Source organism: Triplophysa rosa, unplaced genomic scaffold (assembly GCF_024868665.1).
Source record: "Triplophysa rosa unplaced genomic scaffold, Trosa_1v2 scaffold2_ERROPOS11442711, whole genome shotgun sequence".
Taxonomy (NCBI): Eukaryota; Metazoa; Chordata; class Actinopteri; order Cypriniformes; family Nemacheilidae; genus Triplophysa; species Triplophysa rosa.
In genome coordinates this window covers 60,202-86,010 of record NW_026634319.1, presented here as the reverse complement: position 1 = coordinate 86,010, position 25,809 = coordinate 60,202, and the positions used below count along the sequence as shown (strand labels likewise).

Here is a 25,809-nt window from a genome sequence, read left to right as displayed (position 1 = left end):
GAGGCACAGGGAAGCTGCGAAATCATTAGGAGGAAGTGATACACACAGTTGTTCGCCGTGTGGGATCAGAGGGCCCGGTCTATGAAGTGAAGAGAGAGGAAAGAGAGGAAAAGGCAGGTCAAGGGTCCTACACCGAAATCTGTTGTTACCGTGCGACTACTTACCTCTGGAACGGGAACTCCAACCACAGCCCAGAACAAAAGGGAAAACTCGGGAACCAATCTCTGTTGTAAGGCAGGGTTCTAGCTCAGAGGAGGAAGATGATGAGTGTGGCGATTATTACTTACCTGTGGTCCATCATCAGCAACCTGTGGGAGGAAACATGGAACTAGCGAAAGCAAACTTACCTGTGGTCCATCATCAGCAACCTGTGGAAGGAAACGCGGAAATAGCAAAGAGAAACTTGCCTGTGGGCCAGCACCAACAACCGGTAGAGAGAAATAATGAGTTGGACGAGACAAATTTGCCACTTATACAAGCCACTGAACCTGAGCAGGAAAGAAATGAGAGTGAGAGCGGGGAGTTTGAGGAACAACATGGTGAAATAGAAGATGGACCAGATCAGAGTGAGGGTACCATGGAAGGAGAACAGGGGTGTAGGTTGCCAAGGAGAGAGAGGAGGCCCCCAAAAATGTTCACTTACGATTATCTTGGTACACCGGCATGCTATGGAATAGGGTATGGAAATCCAGGAACGTTTCAGCTAAATCAACATGGATTGCAGGACTCGAACCGATGGGCTCCCCCAGTACCACCCTATCAGCAAGTACATTGCTACCAGTATCAAGGTTTATATACATACTGAGGGGAATGAATTATAAGTGTAAAAAAAAAAGGGGGGGGTGTAACCGTAATGTTGGGACAACATTTATTTTGAAGGGGAGAGTGTAGTGGTTCTAAATTTTGGTTTCGAATGTACTTTATTGGTCTGTGATGATTGATATTCCCTGCTCAGCTTTGAACGATGCTGATGGCTCGATTATTTTCCCTTGGTGAGTGTTCACTTGTGTGGGGAGGAGGGGCGCTGTTTTACAAAATACAGAGACTCTGACGGTGAAGCAGCAGCTCCGTGTCTGTGTTTTATTAATTATCCACATACCCCTCATCAGGTGATGCGGGCATAACATTGGCGACGTGGCTCTCAAATGACAGATTACTATCGAATAGAATGCCAAGATTCTTAGCTGACGACGAGGGTTTTATGGAACATCTGTCAATAGTTAAGTAGTATTCTTGGTTGTTACGTATGGCGGTTTTCGGTCCAATAAGTAACACTTCTGTATTGTCCGATTCAGTAATAAAAAGTTGTTACTCATCCAGTTTTTTATATCGCCTATGCATTCCATTATTCGATGGAACTGCTGTGTTTCATGAAGCTTCGAGGAAATACAAAGTTGAGTATCATCAGCATAACAGTGAAAGCTAACTCAGTGTCGCTTTATTATATCTCCTAGAGGTAGCATGTATAATGCGAAGAGCAGAGGCCCTAAGACTGAGCCCTGTGATACACCGTACTGGACTTGCGATTTGCGTGACACCTCATTGTTTATTGCTACAAATTGAAAACGGTCAGATAAATAAGATTTAAACCATTTCAAAGCTATTCCCTTAATGACGACATAAGTCACACTCACAAACCACTCACGGTGACCAAATGAAGACGAACTGGCGACGTCATCATAACGTACTGTGTTAGCTGGGTAACTAGTCACAAACTTTAAATTGCATTTGATCTTTTGACCTACGCCCAATACACAAATGTTTAATGTTTTTTATATATAGTTTCATGCAAGACACATATTAACCATCCTCTTACAATATGCGGTTGTGTCTTTTATGTTTTAAAAAGCAGACCTACTGTAATGTTTATTTATTTTGATTTCTAATTAAACAAGATGAGCACATGAAGGTTTGTGTTGTGCTGCTGATTTTATCAGGCAGTAAACTGTGAATGACAGTTTGAAGCAAGGATTGCTGGGACCACATTGTGCTGCACCACTTCAAGGACAAGAGAATTGTAGAATTACATAACACTCATTGGACACTTTGATTTCCTTTAAAAACAACAGCTCTTTCAGTCATATGCCATCCAATTATTACGACTGACGTGATTACAGGTTACCAAAAATAGTAGTTAAGTACTACAAGTATATAAACAGCCAATAAACAAGCTAATGATGATATAAACTAAATTCTGTACATTTTCAACATGTGGTTTAAAAGCTCACCCTTCAACCAATATTGACTACTAAATTCCAGACCAAATTTTCCACCAAAACTTGGTTTATTTTTAGCCTTAATAAACAATGTCATTATTCCACACACATATTTTCCCTCTAGTGGACATCTAGGGGTATAATCGAATAGATCAAACATAATGAAAAATAAATTGAGCTATAAATGGACGAAATCATTGTCATTTGAGATGGCTCTTTTATTTTAAAAAGCTCAGTTACTCTATTTACAACTTGTGCAAAAACATTTACATGTTTCAAGGACTACATTGTATGTTAATATTAAGGCACATAATGGGACAACAGCAACAGTATAGTAGTGGAAACACAACAATACATATATGAAAAAGTTAAAAGTTACTTTGGTTCCCAATGGATTACCTGCACAACCCAGCTTACTGACCAGTGACCAAAAAAGATAATACCATTAACATGAGTCTGTTTTGTAAAGAATCAGGAACTTTATGCTAATAAGATGGACTAAACGTTTTCTTGCTGTGTAATTCAACCTGCTAACAGGTTGCAATGTAATAAACAATCACTCATCAGCAATGCATTCATCAAATATCAGCTAGATTGCTGCTACAGTAATACTACTGTCAACTTTTGAGATGTTAACTTATGTTATGTTGTGTTTCAATAAGGGATACAGTATATATATATACAGTATATATATATATATATATATATATATATGTGATAAAAAATATATTTAAAAAAACAATGAAAAGGACACACAAAGGTCTATGACATATTTAGCCACATTGTGGCCACATTTGTGCTTGTGCTTTGTTCAGAATGACATCACAGTCTTTTAAAGTAAATATTCCAGACCAAATCAATGTGCTTTTTTAAGAAACAGATTGACTGTTGGGTATGATTATGGGAACGGAAGATCTCTGTTTTAAACAATATCAAATTCCTCCGATTAAACATTAGTTTACATAAATGAATACATTAAGACATATTGCTGACATATTACTTTAAGGCAATATATAAAACTGCTCATGTTTAATATGAAATATTTTCAGGTTTTGGTAATGATCCAGCTAAAACAACCTCCAAACAACCTTAGGTAGCAGGAATAATGTAATGTACGATGTCCCCCAATGCTTAGACTACATTTACTTTAAATTTTAATTTTGGGTCTCCTCCACCACAAACACCTCTCAGGGAAGCTGAGCCTGACAATCGCACTGGACTTCACACAGCTTGGAGGAAGTCTGTTAAATAGAGTTACGGGTGTCCACAGGATTTGAAATGAATTCTTAATGTGGTACACATCAGTTAAAGCCTTTCAATGAAGAATGGAGCTTAAGGATGATCCAGATTCTAACCGAATCAGAGACACGTGGTTGAAACAGCCTGCTGGATGCAGAGGAGAAATACTTTCTTGACCACAAATGTGTAGAAGCCCCTTTTCCTTTAATACAGCATTTTGTTTGTGCTACTGAAAAAAAAACGGGTGTTTACAGTCTGTGCAAGGTCAAGCTCAACAAAGTATTCCTCAAATGCAGACATACTAGTCATTGAAATCAAACATCTGTTCGTTTTCAGTTAATGCCAGGAGCAGTTTGGATGCAAAATGAGTATAGGCTAATTATAAATTTAACATTTGGGATGCGCGCGCATCTTGGTTGCAGAAAAACCCGGAAGAGATAGCCTTTCTAACGTAGAATAGTTAGACTTTGAAAGATTATAGAAAACCTTACCTGAAATAAAATAAACACAGATCCGGATGATTTCGTCAGTCCAGCCTGTTTGTTTAATGACTTGTTTAGCTTAAAATGGCATATTCAATGAGGGTATCCATATTAGATAATACCATAATTTTTGCCATTCCTATTCTGACATTCAACAACACAAAAACACGTTTTTGAAGGAATTGTCTCCTCCATTTCACTCATTGCTGCTTTGTTTCCACTGTTTTGCTGCAACCAGCATGCGCGCGTAGCTGGCAGTGACGTAACCGTGACATCGACTCCAAATTGGTCTATTCGGTGATCTAGTCTGACCTTTGTGCCAAGCTAGAGGGCAATGAAGGGTTAACTCCATCAATTAGAACTTCCACCTTACTACAATCCCCTACCCCATCCTAAATCCTAAAGCCAGTCAAAAAACTGCATATTTTCTCTCTTTCATGGGCCAGGGATTGTGCAGCGAGGGTTTCAACTCAGCCCACAAAATAAAATCTTGTCAATGCAAGTAAAGTTTTTGAGTAACAGTGCATGATAAATACCTATCCACAGCAAGTCTGGATTCCAAACTTGGCTCTCTGCCCTGGATATATTCAATATATATATATATATCTGGTGGACCATTTAAAAAATAGTCCTAATTGCACTCATACAAGGATCTGAATGATTGTTGATTAAAAATGGGTCTTGATCAGTAAAGCAAAAGCAAGATAATTGTGTGGATTTCCATTATGTTGCTGATGAATGGATATGATAACATTCATTTCAAAGCATGAGTGATTCATTGTGATCTATGTATACTGAACTCACACTGGTGTAAGTATGGAAACAGCAAGTTTCTGGGTTATAAATGATTCTGGACAAAAATTTCTGCCAAATGCAAAATTGTAAATGTCATGGCCTAATTTATAATTTACAGAAAATGTAATGGCTAATTACTGTATACAAAAGGTAAATAATCATAAAGTTGCCATTTATCACTGTTGCATTACAAAAAACACAAAAAAATAACAAAAACACTGTAAGTTCAAAGAGTTTAATTTGGATATTATCTCTTTACCTTGGGTTATTGCCTATGAATGATAAGGTTTACAACACTAAAACTGTTAAGTTAACTGTTTGTCTATTGATTTGCTAATATATGTGTACACTGAAACAAGCTGCCCCCTGGTGGATAAATGAGACATGCCTGATAATGCTTCATCTCCCTACACCACATTCACTGCTGTTCACCTCTTACTGTGTGAATTTCCAGGTGATGAACAGTGGTCCTTTTTACGTCAATGTGATTTCCACAAAAGCTAATTTCCTGAATGACTGCTCATGCTCTCCCCTGTATTAAGAAAGTGCACTTCATTTGCAAAAAAAAACCCCACAGTGTGTATGTTTCCTGACCACTGTGTTTTCTTGACTATGGTTGTGTGAAGGGGTAGCTATTTTTCAGCAAAAAAGTGGGATATACTGTGGTTAATAACGGTTTAATTATCTAAAAGTGGTCAAGAAGCAGGACTGCGCTTATACCAGGTAGCCAACAAGCTCTCATTATATAAAAAAAAGAAAACTACAGCATCCTTAAACCAAACCACTTTCAGCCTCCATTTTCTAAAACCATTTCATATTTACTAAGAATAAAAAATATATGTATACGTGTATTGTACAGTATATACACCACAACTGCATTTTTCCTTGAACAAATGGTGTAGCACCCATTGAAAAGCATCATGTGCGGCAGAAGCCCACACTGGGAACACCGCTGCTCTTGCAGTAACCTATGCTGTTGTTACTAATGTGACCGTCTCTGGGGCCAGTTCCTCCATTAGGAGTGTAAATGTGATTAATTCTGTCCTCTTTTAAAAGCTGCTCATTGTTTAAAGACACTATCTGAAAGCTTGTTTCAGTCATTTCCAGAATGGAGTTATCCTTTTTGGTGCCGGCCTCACAGTAGTCATCTTGTCTCCTGCCATGATTGTACTTCCAATTGGTTGATGATAATGACCTGTTTTTTTTGTGCATGTGCCAGCAAAACAAGCTCAGAAGTGTCACTAAAACCACCAAAACTGCTCCACCTATTACTCCAGCCAATAAAAGTGTGGAGGTGTTGTCTTGCTGAGCAGCCTGCTCAGATTCAGAATATGTATATGTGGATTTGGTCTTTGCCTCAGAACAGATAGTATCCTCCCCTGGCCTATAAGTGTTAAGATTATCAAGAACATACACGCAAATGCGATAGAGAGAATGTGGCTCTAGATTTGTTAGGCTTAGCTGGCGCTGGTATCCCGGGACTGTTCTTTCTCGAGTGATGTCACTCATTAAGCTCTGCCCCATCTTAACCCATCTCACTTTGTAAGCTCTCACAGTAAAGTAGGATTCCCAGCTCATGTCAATACAGGTAGAGTTAACAACATGAAAGGACATTTTTAAAGGGTCCTCATAGGGAGGTAGGGCAAAAAGAGGGAAATGTGGTACTGGGGGTGTCGGGTTGGCTGAGGTAGGGTTAAAAGCATTGGATGCAATGGTAGTGAAGTGAGCAGATCCAGGAGTGGTGATAATGGAGGTCTTGCGGGGTGATAATGTGGATGGATATGAATGGGTGGGCCAGGGATGCAGCACTGTGCCTGCTGGGCAGTCAATGGCATCTAAGGTCAGTTCTCGGATTACCATGCCACGAACCCTCTCTGGACTTTGGCATGTAAATCCACGGACATTTACCAAAGATGGCAGAGACCTAAGCCAAGCAATGACCCACTTAATGCTGCAATCACACCGCCAGAGGTTGTTTCTCACATTAAGGTATCTCAGGTTTCTCAAGCCGTCAAAGACACCTGGTGGAAGAAACTGAAGCTGGTTGCTGGAGATATCTAACCTCTCCAGTTTTTTAAGCCCAGAGAAGGCAGCCACATCAATACTGTCAACCTGATTTTCTTGCAGATTGAGTTTAGTCAGGGATGTACCAGGGAGCAGTGGTGGTGGAGTGGTGAGTGAATTGCGTGCCAGCGAGAGCTCTTTGAGGTTCACAAGATCCTGGAAGGTCCCAGGAGCAATGTCCCCATCCTCCAGTAGGTTTCCATCCAGCAACAGTCGTTGTAGTGTGGTGACATTCTGAAAGGCATCCTCATTGATATCAGCGATGCGATTCTCATCCAATCGCAGCTCCTTCAGATCTGCTGGTAATCCGATAGGTATGCTGCTCAAATGGTTTTTAGTGAGGAAAAGAAGCTTGAGACTGACAGCCTCTCTAAATGCCCCCTCTTCTACTCCTATAGTAGAGATCGAGTTGTCATCCAGGTGGAGTTCCTCCAGCATGGCTAGCTGAGCTAGTGCTGCCCTGGAAATAGTCTGGATGTTGTTTTCCTGGAGGTGAAGCACTCGAACATGTGTGGGAAGGTTGAGGGGAAATTCATCCAGCTGGTTTCCATATAGGTAAACAGTCTCTACAGAAGCAACCATGTGTAGCTCCAATGGAAAGCCGGCATTGTTGATCTGATTGTTGTGGAGGAAGAGGGTCTCAGATCCCTTTTGCACCCCCAGAGGCACAGACGTGAGGCTCCTCTCATTACAGTAAACAAATGTTTTATCACAACGGCACTCTTCAGGACAGGGGTAGACAGGGCTTGACTGCATATGCAAGCTTAACAACACTGTTATACAGAACTGAAAAAATGAAGTCCAATCATTATTCCAAAATCCAGCTTGAAACTCCATAATGAAAAATAGGGGTAAGAAATGACAAAAACAGACAAAACCACAGTTCTGAGGGAGTAAAAAGGAAACTTAGCAAAGCCAGCACAAAAAGAGTCCTCTAAAATGGTATTTTGCAATGGTTATGTACAGTTTACAGATAAATCGGAAATCTATAAAGTAATCCATGATCATTTGTAGATCTTGTCTGGTAAGGTGGTCGCATTAGAGTGCATGGGCTCTTTCACTTAAGCCATCTAAGCTGAAATATCAGATCATTCCAGACCTCTTCTTGCTCAGTGCAGGGCCCAAGCAGGGTGTGACTAAGAGTGCACTGGAGCACCTAGTCACACTGGCCACCTCCCAGCCTGCTGTCAAGTGCTCTTGGGCCCCAGCCCAAACTGCTTCCGGAAGATGTGACATTTGGCTCCAGGGACCTATTTCAAAACAAGGAGGAATTAGAATACAAACAACAAAAATGTAATAGCCTTCATACATGCATCTTACTCTCTGACTCATTGGACACAAAAAATTAAAGAAGAAATCTTGAAACAAACTGACTGTGACAGGATTAAAAGCTTGTATTGTAAAAATAAATGCAGATAACTGGGAGACAAAAAATGGACACATTTGAGTTTAGTTTAAATTACTTTTAGTTTGTTACAACTCTTTGGGGTACATGACTTCTGATTATAATCAAAACAGGAAAAATGCAAATGGAATCCCAGCTAACAGGGAACGTTCCCGTAACTTTGGCTAACGTTCTCTAAAGGTTCTCTCAAAGTTATCAAAAACGTTCTTGCAATAACATTACTAGAACGTTTCCTTAACGTTATCTGCAATTGATAAACGTTCTAAAAACGTTATGAATGTTATTATTGCATTGTTAGCGGAACGTTCTAAAAACATTAGCATTGAAAACATTAGCATTGCGTTGGTAATGTAATGTTCTTAAAACGTTAGAATTAAAAACGTTATGATTGCATTGTTAACAGAACGTTCTAAAACCTTTAGCATTGAAAACGTTACCATGGCGTTGATAATGTAATGTTCTTAAAACGTTAGCATTACAAATGTTATTATTGCATTGTTAGCGGAACGTTCTAAAAACATTAGCATTAAAAACTCAACTCAACTCAACTCAACTTTATTTATATAGCGCTTTTACAATTTTCATTGTTACAAAGCAGCTGTACATGAGACACATTGACTACAAGCAAAACAATCAAAGTTGTACCTGCAAAAACAAGAAAAGGTTGAAAACACAGAAGACAGACACACCCACACACAAAACACTCCACACACACAACACGCACCCACACCAACACACACAGACACAGAGACACACACACACACACACACACACACACACACACGTACGTACACAGACAAGTACGCACACACACACACGCTCAGTGAGAGCACACATTTAGGATAAAGGAGAGAGAAGCACAGGTCAAATATAACAGATAATAAATTCCTATATGCAATATTAATTAAGTAAAACTTTAAGATTCTAAAGCAGCCCCCCCGGTCAGGCAGATAGTGCAAAAACAGTATGCAAACGGTGGCGAGGAACCCAAAACTCTAATCGAGAAAAAAAACCTCAGGAGAACCCAGGCCCAACCAGGGGATTCCAGTTCCCCTCTGGCAAAAGCTGCTGCCTCTGCACAAGCTCCAGAGAACTTGCACAACAAGGCTAAATAAAATAAATAAACTTAATAATAAAATAAATTATAGTTTAAGATTATCATTAATAATCTAATAGCATTTGAAGTTTTGTGGTGAAGACATGTCAAGAGACCGCGTCCTTCTTTATCCAGCTCTATCATCTCAGCTCTTGTCAGGTCCCCACTTCCCATTCTCCGCTCTACCATCAGGTCAGGCCATGAACTGCATCCTGCTCGCTGTGGTAACCTTGGAACAATGAGACAAGACTGGCTGAGAGTAGAGTACTGTTCTGTACTCTTTGATGCAACAAGTACATCAGTTGTGTTTTTGGTTCCGGTTGATCTAACTAATGCAGCCTAAACCCTCTGAAGATTTATATTATGGAAGAGTAGTGTATGCAAGATTAAAAAGATGCGTCTTTAGTCTAGATTTAAACTGACAGAGTGTGTCTGCCTCCCGGACAGTGCAGGGAAGACTATTCCAAAGTTTAGGCGCTAGATAGGAAAAGGATCTACCACCTGCACTTGATTTTGAAATTCTAGGTATTACCAACTGACAGGACGCCTGAGAGCGTAATGCACGTGAAGGACTGTAATACAAAAGGAGTTCATTCAAGTACTGAGGAGCTAAACCATGTAAGGCTTTATAGGTAATAAGCAAGATTTTAAAGTTAACGCGATGCTTTATAGGTAACCAGTGCAAGGTTGACAGAACCGGGCTAATATGTTCATACTTTTTTGTACGTGTAAGAACTCGAGCTGCCGCGTTTTGGACCAATTGGAGTTTTTGTAATAAGCCTGCAGGGCAACCACCTAACAGTGCATTACAGTAATCTAGTCTTGATGTCATGAATGCATGAATTAACTTCTCTGCATCTGAGATTGACAGCATATGACGTAGTTTAGATATATTCTTAAAATGGAAAAACGCAATTTTACAGGTGTTGGCGACGTGGCTCTCAAATGACAGATTACTATCGAATAGAACGCCAAGATTCTTTGCTGACGACGAGGGTTTTATGGAACATCCGTCAATAGTTAAACAGTATTCTTGGTTGTTACTTATAGCAGTTTTCGGTCCAATAAGTAACACTTCCGTTTTGTCCGAGTTCAGTAATAAAAAGTTGTTACTCATCCAGTTTTTTAAAAAAACTGGAAAAAACGTTACCATTGCGTTGGTAATGAAATGTTCTTAAAACGTTAGCATTAAAAACGTTATAATTGCATTGTTAACAGAACGTTCTAAAACCTTTAGCATTGAAAACGTTACCATGGCGTTGATAATGTAATGTTCTTAAAAAGTTAGCATTACAAACGTTATACTTGTATTGTTAACGGAACGTTCTAAAAACATTAGCATTAAAAACGTTTCCTTTGCGTTGGTAATGTAATGTTCTTAAAATGTTAGCATTACAAACGTTATAATTGCATTGGTAGCGAAACGCTCTAAAAACATTAGCATTGAAAACGTTAGCATTGCATTGGTAATGTAATGTTCTTAAAACATTAGCTTTAAAAACGTTATAATTGCATTGTTGACAGAACGTTCTACAAACAATAGCATTGAAAACGTTACCATTGCGTTGTTAGTGAACCGTTTTAAAAACGTTAGAATTTCAAACGTAACCATAGCTTTGTTAATGTAACGTTCTTAAAATGTTAGCATCACAAACATTATGAATGCATTGTTATCGGAACGTTCTAAAAATATTAGCATTAAAAACATTACCATTGTGTTTGTAATGTAACGTTCTCAAAACATTAGCATTACAAACGTTAAAATTTTAATGTTAGCAGAACGTTCTACAAACAATAGCATTGAAAACATTACCATTGCGTTGTTAGTGAACCGTTTTAAAAACGTTAGAATTTCAAACGTTACCATAGCTTTGTTAATGTAACGTTCTAAAAACATTAGCATCACAAACGTTATGAATGCATTGTTAGCGGGACGTTCTTAAAACATTAGCACTGAAAACGTTACCATTGCGTAGTTAATGTAATGTTCTAAAGACATTAACATTACAAACGCTATAATTGCATTTGTTAGTGGAACGTTCTAAAAAAATTATCATAAAACATTATCATTGCGTTGTTAATGTAACGTTCTAAAGACATTAACATTACATACGTTAAAATTGCATTGTTAGGGGGACATTCTAAAAACATTAGCATTAAAACATTACCATTGCGTTGTTAGTGGAACATTCTAAAAATTGTAGCATAAAAACTTATCTTCTGGGGATATGTAAGAAAATTTAAAGATGAGTATAATAACAAATAATAACGCAAATTGAAACATTCTTAGAACTAGCGTAATTTTTCTGTTCTTGAGGTTGCAAACAAATGTTGGCTTGGCTTGTTGTATGTTTTGTTAGTGAAATACTCTTTAAATATTACAGCTGTGACATTTCATATTTAAAATAAAAACAAAATGATATCAATGAGTGCCATCAATCAGATAATTAAAATCCGTTTTAACTTGCAGTGTACTTAAAAGTCACTATATGAAAATATAAAGTGTCACTTCGTTTTGACACCATACAAGTGACCAATCTGCGGCCGGACATGGTTCTGTGGTCCAGCTCCAGTAGGACAGCCCTCATAGTTGAGTTAACTGTACCTTGGGAAGAGGCCATTAAAGAAGCATTTGAAAGAAATAAACTCCAGTATGCCAACGTGGCAGCGGAGGCTGAAGATCGGGGATAGACAGCGAAAGTGTTCCCGTTGGAAGTGGGCTGCCGGGGCTTTGTTTCCAATTCCACTACAAGGCTGCTTAAGAAAGTGGGGATAAGAGGACAGGCCCAACGGACGGTAGTCAAAGAACTTGACACTGTCACTGAGAAAAGCAGCAACTGGCTGTGGTTGAAACAGAAGGACGCAATATGGGCTGCCAAGTGACCACGTAATAAAATGGTGTTGTGTGTTGTATTGTTATGCCATACAGGACCGGGGGCACTGAGCTTGAATTAACGGAGCCAGTGGGGCTATAACAGCCTTAGCCAACAGGTTGGCGCATATGGTTGCATTAAAATTTTTGTCATATTTTGTAATGTTATGCCATACGGGACCGGGGGGACTGAGCGCATATTATCGGTTTGGGTAGTCGTGGTCTAATGGTTAGAGAGTCGGACTCGTGACCAGAAGGTTGCCGGTTCGATTCTCAGGGCCAGTGGGTAACGACTGTGGTGCCTTTGAGTTGCAGCAATAGCTGCCCACTGCTTCTGCCAGATGACCTTGTAACAATGCGATACACCCAGGTCTGATCAACCTGCGGTGGGCCTCCCTTGGCTGAGGGTGTCTTGTGATAAAGGGCCGAAAAACCCAATGAGGCTGAGGTGCACAACTAACGATGTGTTGCATTGATGGGAACCAAACAAAGGGTATTATCAGCAGCATCTCACCAAAAGGCATCTGTCACTCAGGATAATGTGATGAAATTGGGACACAACTCATGAGATGTCTCTGATAATGGTAAGGAAAGGTAAGTATGCTATGTATTATAATAATTTATGCCGAAACACAGAGGATTCCTACCCGATGAACCAGTGAAACCTCAGACCTCCATTCATATTCTTTACTGCTTCCCCCTGCATAAGGCATGGGAAATGTCCTATTGGGCAATTCAACTGTGCTGAAATAGTGGGATTATAACAACTAGTCCTATTCAGCAAATCTGTCAGAGATTCTTTTCCCTCAGTCGCTTGCTCATTTTTCAGATCAGAAATAAAATGCTCAAAACTACTTACTCCACAACATTTCTCAGCAGTGGAAGTCGTCACAGTGAATGGGAGAGTACCACAAATATATTTTTTTGCATTCCCATTTGCTCAAATATCAAAAGAAAAACTCCACAACAGTGTTTTCAGGACATTTAATAAAAGGGAAAAAATAGAGATGGACGGCAGTGAGCAGAGAGAACGATGTCAAATGTACAGACGCTGCATTAGAAACACCCCCACATTAGCATTAACTAGTTTTTTTTTTTTTGGTAATTTGATACAAAGGTAGTATAATACCAACATTAGTGTTATAAATATACATTAATTAAAAAAATATATATATACTGTACATATGAAAAACTTTCAAGTATTTACGATGCTGATGACCGTGATAGTATGGGCGTGGTTTTAGAGAGCACGTACGTATCAAACAGCGGGACGAACGGACGACTGGTTCAAAGCTACTGCGACTTTCAGGTAAGTATAGTGAAATTTGCTGATTCTATGAAAAATACTTTAATCACTATGTTGATTATCTTAGTTTTGCAGCAGTTACTATTGTTTTAATGAGGTTATGATTGGGTTAACCGTATGATTGAACTTTATCGAAAACTGCGGCCGTTATTCACAGAGCTGTTAGCTAGTAGGCTAACGTTATTTACAACTAAGGAATACAGTCGAAATTACGTTGATAAATGTTTTTGCTAAGACAATGTTTTTCTGTAGCATTCAGTTCACTCTTTCCATATATCGAAATGTTTTCGTTGGAGCACGTTCTTGATATTCTCCCCAAATTGGCTAAGACAAGAGCAACGTCGGTCCTGGAGAGCCGCAGCAGAGTTTACATCCCTAATCAAACGCACCCAAACAAGCTCATCAGTGTATTCAGGATTAAAGTTATTAACCCAGATAGCATGAGTTGCGTTGCCTGGCCCTGGGCTAAGATTAGATGACCGGAGGGACAAGCCGCGCATTTGTTTACAAAGCGGTCAAGTTAGTTTGACGTTTGATATTCATAAGACATTCACGCTCTTTGCGTGTGTTATGTTTTTATATACGGTACTAAATCCATATTTTTATGTTTCATGTACTTCAATTCATTTAACTCTGCTATCGTTTGAGATAAAGTTATCAAACCAACTGTAAAATTATCAGAATATTATTCCCTATAATGCATCAGGCTTGTTTTTTTTCAGGTTATTTAAATTTTCTGTTTTTTCTCATTTCTTTGACAGTGGTATTTTCACAAAACTATATCCCTCATGGAGTCTGACCGGGACTGCATGACCATTTTTTCCCCCTTTTAGTGCATGCTGGTTTTTATGTAAATTATTTTTTAAATTAAATTATTTGTTATTTGTTTGTTATTTGCACATAAAGCATTCTCATCGCTTCAAAAAAATTTAACTGAGCCACTATGCACGGGTAGACCAATTTAACGATGTCTTTAGTACTTTTCTGGACCTTGACAAAAACTGACACCATGATGTCTTTGAGGAGGCCTGGAAGTCTCTCGGATGTCACCTAAATATCTTAACTTGTGCTCCGAAGACGCCGGAAGTTCTCTAAACATGTTTAACGTCATGTGTGTGAGTAAAAATCACACAAAGTTGATTTTGGGGTGAACTTCCCCTTTAAATACAATACTATTGTCTTTTTGTCGTTCCAGTATTCTCTGAAGGTTAGGTCCACTCCGATGTCCCAGTGATTGAAGCTGACATGGAGTCACAGTGACATCCTTAAAAGCAGTTGTCATGTATAATATATCTCTGTATCTCTGAATATTTTTAATTTATTTTTGTTTATGTTTTAGATTTAAGTGTTTACGTGGTTTTCATAACAATATTGCCATATGAACATTTTTCATGAATGTTCTAAATATTTAGAATAATTTCAAGTCCATTTAAAAATCTTAAAGTTCTGAATTGTTTCTGATTGTTTTGTTTTTCATGTTTTATATTGATGTGAACTGGAAATACTGTTTGAAGTTAATTATAATGTAAACTGAATATAACTACAATATAATATAAAGTATATACATTTAATTGATTCTTTGTGCATGTCATTGATTTTATATCCATACTATCTATAAATTTGACCCATGCAATGTATTGTTGGCTAGAACCGGAATAGTATTTTTAATTTCAAAATAACTTGCAAATAATAGTAAAGCTTTCCATTTTATAATTTCTAGATTATATTTTTATAGAACAATATAATTTGCATACAAAAACATTGAGAATGTTTAAGTGAAAGGAACGTAGTTTTTAGAAATGTTAGAAAAATATTGTTTATATGAGTGAAGTGAATGTTCTAATGTTTTAAATAATGTTCTTTTAACCAAATAATAACGTTAATATGTCTAAAATAAAAACGTTTAACAATGTTTTTATAATTTAATGGGAACGTCAGGGAAACATTATTAAAACATTAATATAATGGTGATGGAACATTCTAATGTTTTAATTAAAGTTCTTAGAACATCTTTATAACAAGAGACTGGAACGTTCTGAAAACCTTTTAATAACGTTCTTATAACCACACAATAACGTTAATACAACGTCTAAAAAAACTGGACGCTTTGAACGTTCTAAGAATGTTCAAACATAAACGTTTTTAAAACTTACTGTGAACGTTAGGAAAACGTTCTTAGAACGTTAATATAATGGCAAATGGAAGGTTTTAAAATCGTTCTTAAAACATTATTATAATGGCAAATGGAACGTTTTTATAACGTTTATAAAAACGTTCTTAGAACATTAATATAACAACAAACGGAACCGTTCTAAAAACGTTTTGAATAACGTTCTTATAACCAAACAATAACGTTAATACAACGTCTAAAAAACTGGACGTTTTGAACGTTCTAAGAATGTTCAAACATAAAAGTTTTTAAAACTTAATCGAAACGTTACAGGAACGTTTTTAAAACATAAAATTGTTAGCTGGGATCATCGTGGTGCATCTAAGAACTGGCACGAACTGTCATGACAGAAAAACAATCAATTAAGTTGAGGGAGTGGTGGGGGGGAGGGGGGTTGCTCTACAGCTCAGAGTGATTAATACTGCCTGTCAAATAAAATGGGACTGGTGTATAATTGATCATCAGTAACTGCAATAAATGATCGATACTCTCTAGGTAAAAAGATTCTAAGGTAGCTCAAGGTCTCTGAATTAAAGGGGTCATATCAGAATACATGTTTTTCTGTGTCTTTGGTGTGTTATAAGTTGCCCATACATGTATTAGACACATACAATTGCACAAATTAAAGTGTTGGAACAAAAGATGCATTCTATCTAAAAGCGAATGCTCACCCAGACCTGCCTGAAACACCTCGTGTAACCACACCCCCACAAATCTACGTCAGTTCGTGGTATGATTTGACTAAGGAGACAAACCGCCCAATTGTATACGCAAGTAAGGTGGGCGTACCTGTCAGTACAATTGCTTTGGAACCTGATGTTCCAAATATGGTAAGAGGCGTTACAGTTCCGTCACACGCTTGCAGTATTCAACCAATAACTATGCACTGGTTCCCTTTCTGTCGGTCTCTCGACGTTGTGTTGAGCCGACAGATACACACGGAAGCATTTGAAAGTCTATCAAAGTAAAAATCAAATGCTTCCGTGTATATCTGTGTAAGCGCTCGGTAGAGAGTGCAATGCAATGATCATTTCACGCGCTTCCGGGTTTGGTTGCGCAAGCGCTCGGTAAGGAGCCATTCAAAGACATATCGGATGACCTTAAAAACACAATAGCCAATCAGCGGTCTTTCATAATTTGCTCAACAGCGCTCAAAATGATAGCGGGAAATGCAAGTAACGTCACATTTAGTACCGACTGGTACCAAAATTTGGTATCGTGACAACACTACTACGGAGGTAGTGGTCTCTGTAGCATTTTTTCCCCAGGGGGGAATAATGCTTACCCAGTGGCCCTTACGGTGCCGGGCGGCTTCTCGCTGTTAGAGAATCAAGGCCTCCGCCTGTGACAGCCGGTGGCAGGGGCTTGCCACCTTTTCTTCAAAAGCGCTGGGTCCCCCTACCTCTCCACTGGACGGTTACAATTTCGCGCTAGCGCTCGTCTGACTCGCCCAGGCCAGTCAGCGTCGCTCCACTGGAGATTGTGACGCGGCACAGCGCTGTGGCGTTTTCCATAGGAACCCCATCTGTCGGCTCGACACAACGTGGAGAGACCAACAGAAAGGGAACGTCTTGGTTACGGATGTAACCTCAGTTCCCTGATGGAGGGAACGAGACGTTGTGTCTTTCTTGCCACAAAGCTGGCAGCCCGCCTCAGCGGTCGAGGGATGCTCAGGCTCCTCAGACCAAAGGTGAATGAATGCAGCACGCCGTCTCCCTTTTATACCCGGAAATACGGGGGCGGAGTCCGGCAGGCAAATTTCATTCGCCAATTTCATTGGCCTTTTCTAAACTAGTCAGAAGTTGATAGGTTCTCAAGAGCGAACCCCATCTGTCAGCTCGACACAACGTCTCGTTCCCTCCATCAGGGAACTGAGGTTACATCCGTAACCAAGACGTTAACTGGCAATCATAGCACACCTTGCTTTTCAGAGCGATGAGCTTTGTAAAAAATCTGCGTGTTTCAGAGAGGCGGGGCAAAGAGGAGATACAAACATGCACGGTATGTGGAAAATACAGCATTTTTTTTACCTTAAATCGTGTATACACATTGCATTACATCTAAAACAAATGATAATATTCGTTTTAGCCATGTTATATGACCCCTTTAAAACTCATGTTTCATCTAACTGTTAGATCAAAGTGAATTACTGAATGTACTACTGAATGTGTACCGTTTTACATTAGAGCAAACTTTTTATAATTAGTTAAGGCTGCTGTGGGCCTCTAATATTGCCTGGACTGAAAACAGGCTTTTTGGCTGACAATTATGATATTTCAGAAAAAAAATACATTTTGTAGTTGACTCCAAAATGTTTTATTTATTCACAGATGCTAACTAGTAGAGCACAGCACAGCATTAGTGTGGACCAGTGAGTATAAAATGGTCCTATATTAACAAAGGCTTTTCAGCATCTATTACCTTCAGTGGAGACCTCTATATGATATTGTGGCCTGTAACACATGCTTTGGCTCTGTAGCTGTAGACAGTTTTATCGGACGTGCGCACCTGGACTGCAGGTTCTTCCGCTCTGTGTTGTTTTATCGATTTGGCTAGTGTCTAATATAACTACACTGTAAAAAAAAATCCCGTAAAAAAACAGATAAAGTACTGGCAGAAAATTACCAGTACATTTTCCTTTATTTTACGGACATTTCCATTAATGCTAAAATGCAAATGAATGCAGTGAAAAATGTAAAATACAGGTAAAACAACTGTAAAAATGAACACGGAAAATTCCTTCATATTAATACAGTATATTGTGCCCTATTTTTACGGCTTTTTTTAGTGTATTTATAGTTTATTTAATTTGTTATTATTAATTTACTGTCTTATTTTATTGTATAATAATTGTATTAAATAAACAATTTGTTGAATGTTGTTGTATGATCATTTTATTACATAAACAATTTGTTGAATGCGTTGTGTGTATTTCACATTTAAAGAAACTGTATGGGACATTGATATCTTGCGGTTGAGCTTGGTATCACAGTCTAAATTCAAAATATTGGAGAGACTAGCCAAGCAACAGTTCTTCTTTTGCTTGTTATCAGAAATAATCTACAGGCACTCTATTATTTGCGAACGTGTACCGGAAGTTAAGGGCAGTCAACGAATGCATGCATGCACAGCAGTAGCGAACCCTCGAGGCCCTATGTGATGACCTAAACTATATCGTGAAAAAATATATTTAAAAACTTTAAAATATTATGTTCAAAAAAGTCGACCGTTTTTCCCTATTAGATATGTACGTATATTTGACTTCCTGGATTGATGCAGAATCTATCCATATGAGATTTCCAAGTCTCACGAGAGTAATTCAATATCATGGTGCAGTCGTGTGTGTGCAGAGGGCCAAGATTCAAACGTCACGGTAACTGATGCCCAGTAACGTTTGTTATGATGTTACCTGAAACCATCTACACAGTTAAGAAAAAAAATAGCTGGTAGGAAAAGTCTTGATCCCAATAACCAATGTGTAACAGGCTGTAGCAACTATGTGATTTAATTGACAATGTTATTTAAAAACAGGCATTATAGTCTATATATTTCCACTAAATCGATAAAAATGGGTAGGCTAATCAGGGATTTTTAACAGTTGCTGACTTAAAGACTTTCACACACTGTAGGCCCTAGATACAAATTAATATTCTTAAATAATTATTGCATTTTTCTTAGTACTTTCTTAGCAGCTTTACAGACATAAGACAGGCTTAAGCAGTAATTATAAACGATGACCGTATCCCATTTAAACGCATTAGGTAATACCTGAGAAAATGTTTACAAGCAAGCAAAAAAAGTGATGAAAATTGATATACTATGTGTAAAGGTAATGCCTTTATATTATATTTGAGATTTCTTTTGCAAATGGCCAAGTCTTGTCATGTGAAAGGAGATAGGTAGAAGCATATTTAAACTGCAAAATAGTTTGTGGTGAAATCCTCGACTATAAAGCACACCGAACGACTAAAGTGTAGTCATCCGCGTCTAAATAAACATAATTATATAATAAAAAATAAATAACTCAATGCTTCACTTATAGACCATTTTGGGATTTCGACGGGTATACTTTAGCCTACCTTATCAAACAGGATTTTTTTCCGTACCCGAGATACAGTAAATACTTAAGAGCTTTCCCCTCTCTCCCCGTTCTTCATGCGCTTGGTACATCGAGACCCAGCGCCATTCCCAGAACATAGTTTAAACGAATCCGTTCATTGCTCCTCTTCACCCACTGCTCCTCCTGGCAGCATACTTATGCCTGCTTGGAGAGCTCAATGTTCACGGTCAGTAGCCTACTTTTTCGCTGCTCCCTCTGATCCTCTTTCCACTACCAAGCCTTTGTCAAGACCACTTTTGCAGGAGTCGTCACCCATAACGGCAAACTCGCCGAAAATGGAAAAAATACATCACGTCACCACAGCATCATACTTCGTTAAAGCGAAAAACAAGAATTCACCTATATTGTTTCCTAGAGAGGTTTACAGAAGAGAATTGCGCTGGTAACGATCTGTTTACTGCACACCCCGTCTATCTCTTTCACTCACTCTCTCTGGTTTGCACTCGCGTTTCGGTCGGTCCTCCCACAGACCCACACTGTCGTTATTGAAGAGATGACAGGCAGGGGTGGCATGGCACTTACGTTAACTACTCGGTGTGTGTTTAAGAATATAGCTTGCTTTTCGTGTATTTTTTTATATCACTGTATAATTATTTTTTAAGATTTTTAATTTCGTTTTAGATAAAATGATCACGCCACACATATGAACAGATATGCAAATGCTGAAGACAGAAGGGGTTGTGTCAGATGGCTTAAGACGTCAATGTTAACTGCTTCAAAATACTGAACATGCCTTTAACGAAATCATCCAATCTTGTCCATGTGCAGATTTGATATGTATGCTACTATAATGAAGATGAATGAAACTCACTCACCATCTAATAAGATGTGAAAATTCCTGACTTAAAATAATTAACAATTTACATGCTTAATACATTTGCCTTGTAAGAATGCTGTGGTAGACTTCAGATGCAAAAACTGAGACTGGTGAGGTACTATTTAATTAATATGTGACAAAGAAATGTATTAATAAAATAGACGATTTTGGCATAGCAACATGCATTATGAGCATCTAGCAGCAGAGCCAGAGAGGAGTCCAAGGTGGCACTGAACATTTCCTGACATTCAATTGGCCACCCTGGGTGTCACCAAAATGTGAATGGATCACTGCAATTTGCTAAGACAAATGGAAACATGGATGTTTGCTAGACATTTCATGTCAGACTCAGGTAAGTTGTTTTTGTTGAAACATATTGAACCATAATAGTTTACCTACTTTCTAACTTCACACCTTTATTTGTGGCATACATGTAACATTTTCCCAGCATTTTCTAACTTTCCTTTTCTAAGTCGCTTAGAAAAGTGGCGATTAAAATCCAACCCTTCGATTGGTGCTCTTCTTCTTCTCATGTGTTTATGGCGGTTGGCATGCAGCGTATTTCGCCACCTTAACGTGTGAAAATTTTTAACGTCAGAGGTACTAAACCGTCAAAGATAATACCGCTGCAAATAACCAAACCAGAAGCATATATAATTATACCACACCAATCCACAGTTTTATGTAACTTCACGACTTAATGAAGTGTCAATTCAAGTTGAATTGTTTTAAAACAGCTAGAAAAAAGAAAAAAGTGTTAATCTGTAAATTATATTGAATTCAGTGACAGTGGTGCACTCATGAGCTTTGTTCTTGACCTCAGTTTTATGAGTTAACCTTATTTACTTGTACATAATTTGCCATTGACTTATTGAGGTACAGTGCCTTCTGGGTATTTCTCCAGTCTAAGCGAATTATGTGAATCAGTCCCATAGGCAATTCTTCAACCTACATTTATCAGCTTGTGTTTCAAGAGTTATTTTGAGGTTTAATAAATGCAAAATCAAGTCTTGCGAGCATTTAAGGAGCATTGAGAAAATGAGGGCTTGGATACAAGTCAATGAAATAATCGCCATTGTTATAAATGAGGCTGACACATGCATGCACAAACACACACACACAATACTTGTTGCCAAACAGCTCTCCTGTGCTCAGCCTACCATGATGGAAGAGAGTTTACATACACAGCAAAATCGCCAGTGTTAAAAAAGGTCAAATTAACACTCACAGTGTATATAATCCACACTATCGAAGTGTGGATTATATATACACTGTGAGAGTTAATGTGACCTTTTTTAACACTGGCGATTTTGCTGTGTAGTTTTACATTTAAGGCTTTGTCAGCATATTCCTTTTAGTTCTTTAAAAAGACAACAGTAACTTGTAATGTGTCATATGGAGCAATACTCGTGCAAAAACTAATGTTAGGTTGCTGTGCATAATAGGAATGCATTTATACTGAAGGATGTCATAAAAAATGTTTGAACTTCACAGACTGTGTGGCAGCAGTCATCTGGCAAGATTATAAACCATTGTGACATAATGTGTTTCAGTAGGATTGACAGGCAGAGCGAGAGAGCAGTCAGCTTTGCCCTAACATGTCAGACTGAGCTTCTGTCTATCCACTGAGTGGCAGCCTTTAAAAAAAAACCTTTTGCTTATAGAATCCAATAATCCATCAAGACAAATAATTAAAAATACCAAATTTTCTGATGAACGGAATGTTTAGAAACCACCACCAAAAATCTATTCACATTGAGAACTTCATCTGGATGTAATTATTCAGTTAGATAAAAACATACCCCTTGCTAATCTGTTCTGGATGCTTAAAGATCCAATCCACATCATTAGATTGTAATACTTGAGTGTTGCTCATGTGGTGTTTAAAGGATATATTGGTTTATCTGATTTGTGTTTATTTCTGAGAGTGTGGAGCAGATAATAGCTTTCATATTATGGGCGGTAAAGATTTACTATTTTCAACAGTTCTAAAGATAGAAAAACCTGTTTAGCTGTGAAGACTAACTGCTCTTTATCCAAACTGATAACAATCCACACAAAAATTCTCTTTGGCAGGTTTATAATTTTGTTAATCTCAGATTACAGTTAGTAATTAGTGATTTATGTGCTGAGATTAATAGTGCTTTGGAGTTGAGTTTACTCTTATAGTAATTGCACCATGTTTGTGTTGCCATTATTTACAATAAATGAATGTAAGATCGCAACAAGGGTGTGAATGTGAATCTGTTTATACAGCTTGATCCAGTTAGATAGTCTCTCTCTCACTCTCGTGCATGCTGGGAGTGAGCGGCGCGGAGTGTGGTGTGAGCGTGGCTCGTGTTGCCTTTTCGTTCATTTACTTGGTTACGTTTTGGTTTACTGGTTTATTTAGAAGATTTTGGTTGTTTATTTGTGATTTGATCTAGTTGTTTTCTTTTTGGAGGGGGAGGGGGGGTTTCCACGTGAGCATCGGGCATGGCGACTCCAAGAGCGCATATGCTTTGAGCTCACTCATGCCTTGCCGTCATGGTGTGAAGGTGGCGTCGAATGTGAATGTTGAGAGCTGTTGTCTGGCTGTTGGAGAAATAGTCGGTATTGAAAATATTCTGTCAGCTTCTAGAATGAACAGTGCCGTTGTAATCTTTCTGAACACAATTGAAAAAAGCAAATTAAGTTATTCAGAAAGGCATTGTTCTTGATGGTGTATTTACTTCTGTCCTACCACTTTCCTTACCGTCAAAAAGGGTCACTCTTTCGAATGTTCCACCATTTATAAGTGATCATGTTTTAACAGGCACTGACTCGCTATGGCAAATTGATCTCCTCGATTAAAAAATTCCAATCGGTCGAGCTTCTCCTCTTTTGAAACATGTTCCTTTCAGACGTTCAGTGTACATGATTTTGAATAATGATTCTGATTTGAATCATTGAAGATCTCGCGTTGAATTTCCGTGTGGATGTGTCACGAAATTGCAGGGAAGAACCCAAGCGCAGGCAGCAATTAAGGGGTTAACAAAGAACAATGATTTATTTGACAAAAAAACAAAACAAACCCCACGAGGGGGTAAAATAACAATGACAAAGGGATAAATAATCACAGACTACACAGGAACGAAAACTAACTAAAACAACACTAGACAAACACTTACACTGACTAAACTCAACTTGATTAAATGTCACGGGCAGGAACATGAAGCAATGTCAAACAAGACATGGAACAAAGCACAGGGTACAGGTACACAGTACATACAACGCAAGAGCACAGGACAATGAAACACGAGGGTAATATATAGGGGAGACAAACGAGGGATAATTAACGAGGGCAGGTGAAGACATAAGACAGGGTAGGGAAGCAATACAGGAAACGAGAGGTGCGGGGCCAATGACAAGACACGAGAAAACACATGGAGTGTCAAAAGATAAACACCCCATGGCTTTCTCACACAAAACCTAAGGGACCTGTCACGATCCTGCCACATGACTAGAAAATCATGAACAAGAAGGCAGGACCGGGTGTTCACCAAGGGGTCGGCTAACAAGACATGACGGACTGGGACAGTAGTGACAAGAACCAGACAAACATTGAAGACATAACTAAGGGTAAACATGACAAAATGACAGCGGGGCTGGGGTGAGACAACAAAAACAACAAACATGGGAGGGGGGGTGGGGGAACAAAAGAGTTCAAGGGGGGAAGTCCAAATGGGTTAGGACAGGGTGGGACAGTCTTAGGGGGTATAGTCTTAGTCCCCGGGGGTGCTCTCGTGGTTGGAGTCCCCGGAGACTTGGTGGCGGCCGACTTGGCTGTCGGCCGGACCCAGCTAGGGACCGGGCAGACTGCCGGCTGAGATGCCGGCTGGAACACCGGCTGCATCGCCGACTGGAAGGCCGGCTGGACTGCTGGCTGGAAGGCCGGCTGGAACACTGGCTGGAATGCCGGCAGCGCCGGGCTGGATCCCGGCTGCTGCAATGGCTGGGACGCCGGCTGGTTTACCGGCTGGGACGCCATCTGCAGCACCGGCTGGGACACCGGAATGGACACCGGACTTGACACCGGACTGGACACCGGCTACACCGGACTGGATGCCGGAATGGACGCCGGCTGTATCACCGGCTGCATCGCTGGCTGGGATGCCGGCTGCTGCACCGGCTGGGACACCGGCTGCACTGGACTGGACACCGGCTGCACCAGACTGGACATCAGACTGGGCACTGGACTGGACACCGGCTGCACCAGATTGGACACCGGCTGCACCGGACTGGATGCCGGACTGGACACTGGCTGTATCACCGGCTGCATCGCCGGCTGGGACGCCGGTTGGGACGCCGGCTGGGACACCGGCTGCACCGAACTGGACACCGGCTGCACCGGACTGGACACCGGCTGCACCAGACTGGACACCAGCTGCACCGGACTGGACATCAGACTGGACACTGGACTGGACACCGGCTGCACCGGACTGGACGCCGGCTGGATCACCGACTGGACAGGACTGGACACAGGTTGGGCCGGATCCTGCGCCCCCCTCCGTTGCCTCTTCTTCTTCAGCCGAGCCACCCGTCTGGTGGTCGGCTGAAGGAAGGAGAAGAAGGGCACTGCTGGCTCGAGGTTGGAGGCCTCCGACGAGGACCCCCAAGACTCACGTCTCCCCCGCTTGCCACCGAGGCTGGCTGAAGGGTTGGCTGCAGGGGGTGGGGCGGACGGCGTGGCAACACCCAAAACCCCGACCTGCAAGGGACTGTCCTCTGGGATAGCCGCCAGCCCCGTGAGAGACTCCGCCATGGACGTTCCCCTGGGCTCCTCACGAATCATCGCGAGTTGGAGCTGGTCCACGAAGCCCAGGGGTCTCAACCGGCGCATCTCTGCTGGCTCGAAGGGTTCATCGAGGCAGCTGTTGAAGATTACCTTCAACTCTGCCTCGGTGAACCCCGAGTAGCGCGCGGTGGAGAGGAAGTCCATGGTGAAGTCCTTCACGGGGGTCTCTCTCTGGCGGGAGCCAAACAGGACGTGAGCCTGGCGGCTCCTAAACGCCTCGTCCGACTGGGTTCGGTAGTGGCTCTTGCGTTCTGTCACGAAATTGCAGGGAAGAACCCAAGCGCAGGCAGCAATTAAGGGGTTAACAAAAAACAAAGATTTATTTGACAAAAATACAAAACAAAGACCCACGAGGGGGTAAAATAACAATGACAAAGGGATAAATAATCACAGACTACACGAAAACTAACT

General features: G+C 40.0%; 1 protein-coding gene across 2 annotated transcripts; it reads right to left on the bottom strand.

The window, feature by feature from the left end:
• Window positions 1–2,955: 2,955 nt before the first annotated feature.
• On the bottom strand, window positions 2,956–20,219 carry flrt2 (fibronectin leucine rich transmembrane protein 2). Of its 2 annotated transcripts, none has more exons than XM_057327836.1 (2): window positions 20,105–20,219; window positions 2,956–8,046 (listed from the first exon to the last, which is right to left on the bottom strand). In XM_057327836.1, the coding sequence occupies exon 2, from the start codon at window positions 7,631–7,633 to the stop codon at window positions 5,651–5,653; it is 1,983 nt and encodes a 660-aa protein (XP_057183819.1). In that variant the 5' UTR covers window positions 7,634–8,046; window positions 20,105–20,219; the 3' UTR covers window positions 2,956–5,650. The 2 variants fall into 2 exon arrangements, with proteins under 2 accessions (XP_057183819.1, XP_057183818.1); XM_057327835.1 differs by having other exon boundaries at window positions 19,725–20,217.
• Between the last annotated feature and the right edge of the window lie 5,590 nt (window positions 20,220–25,809).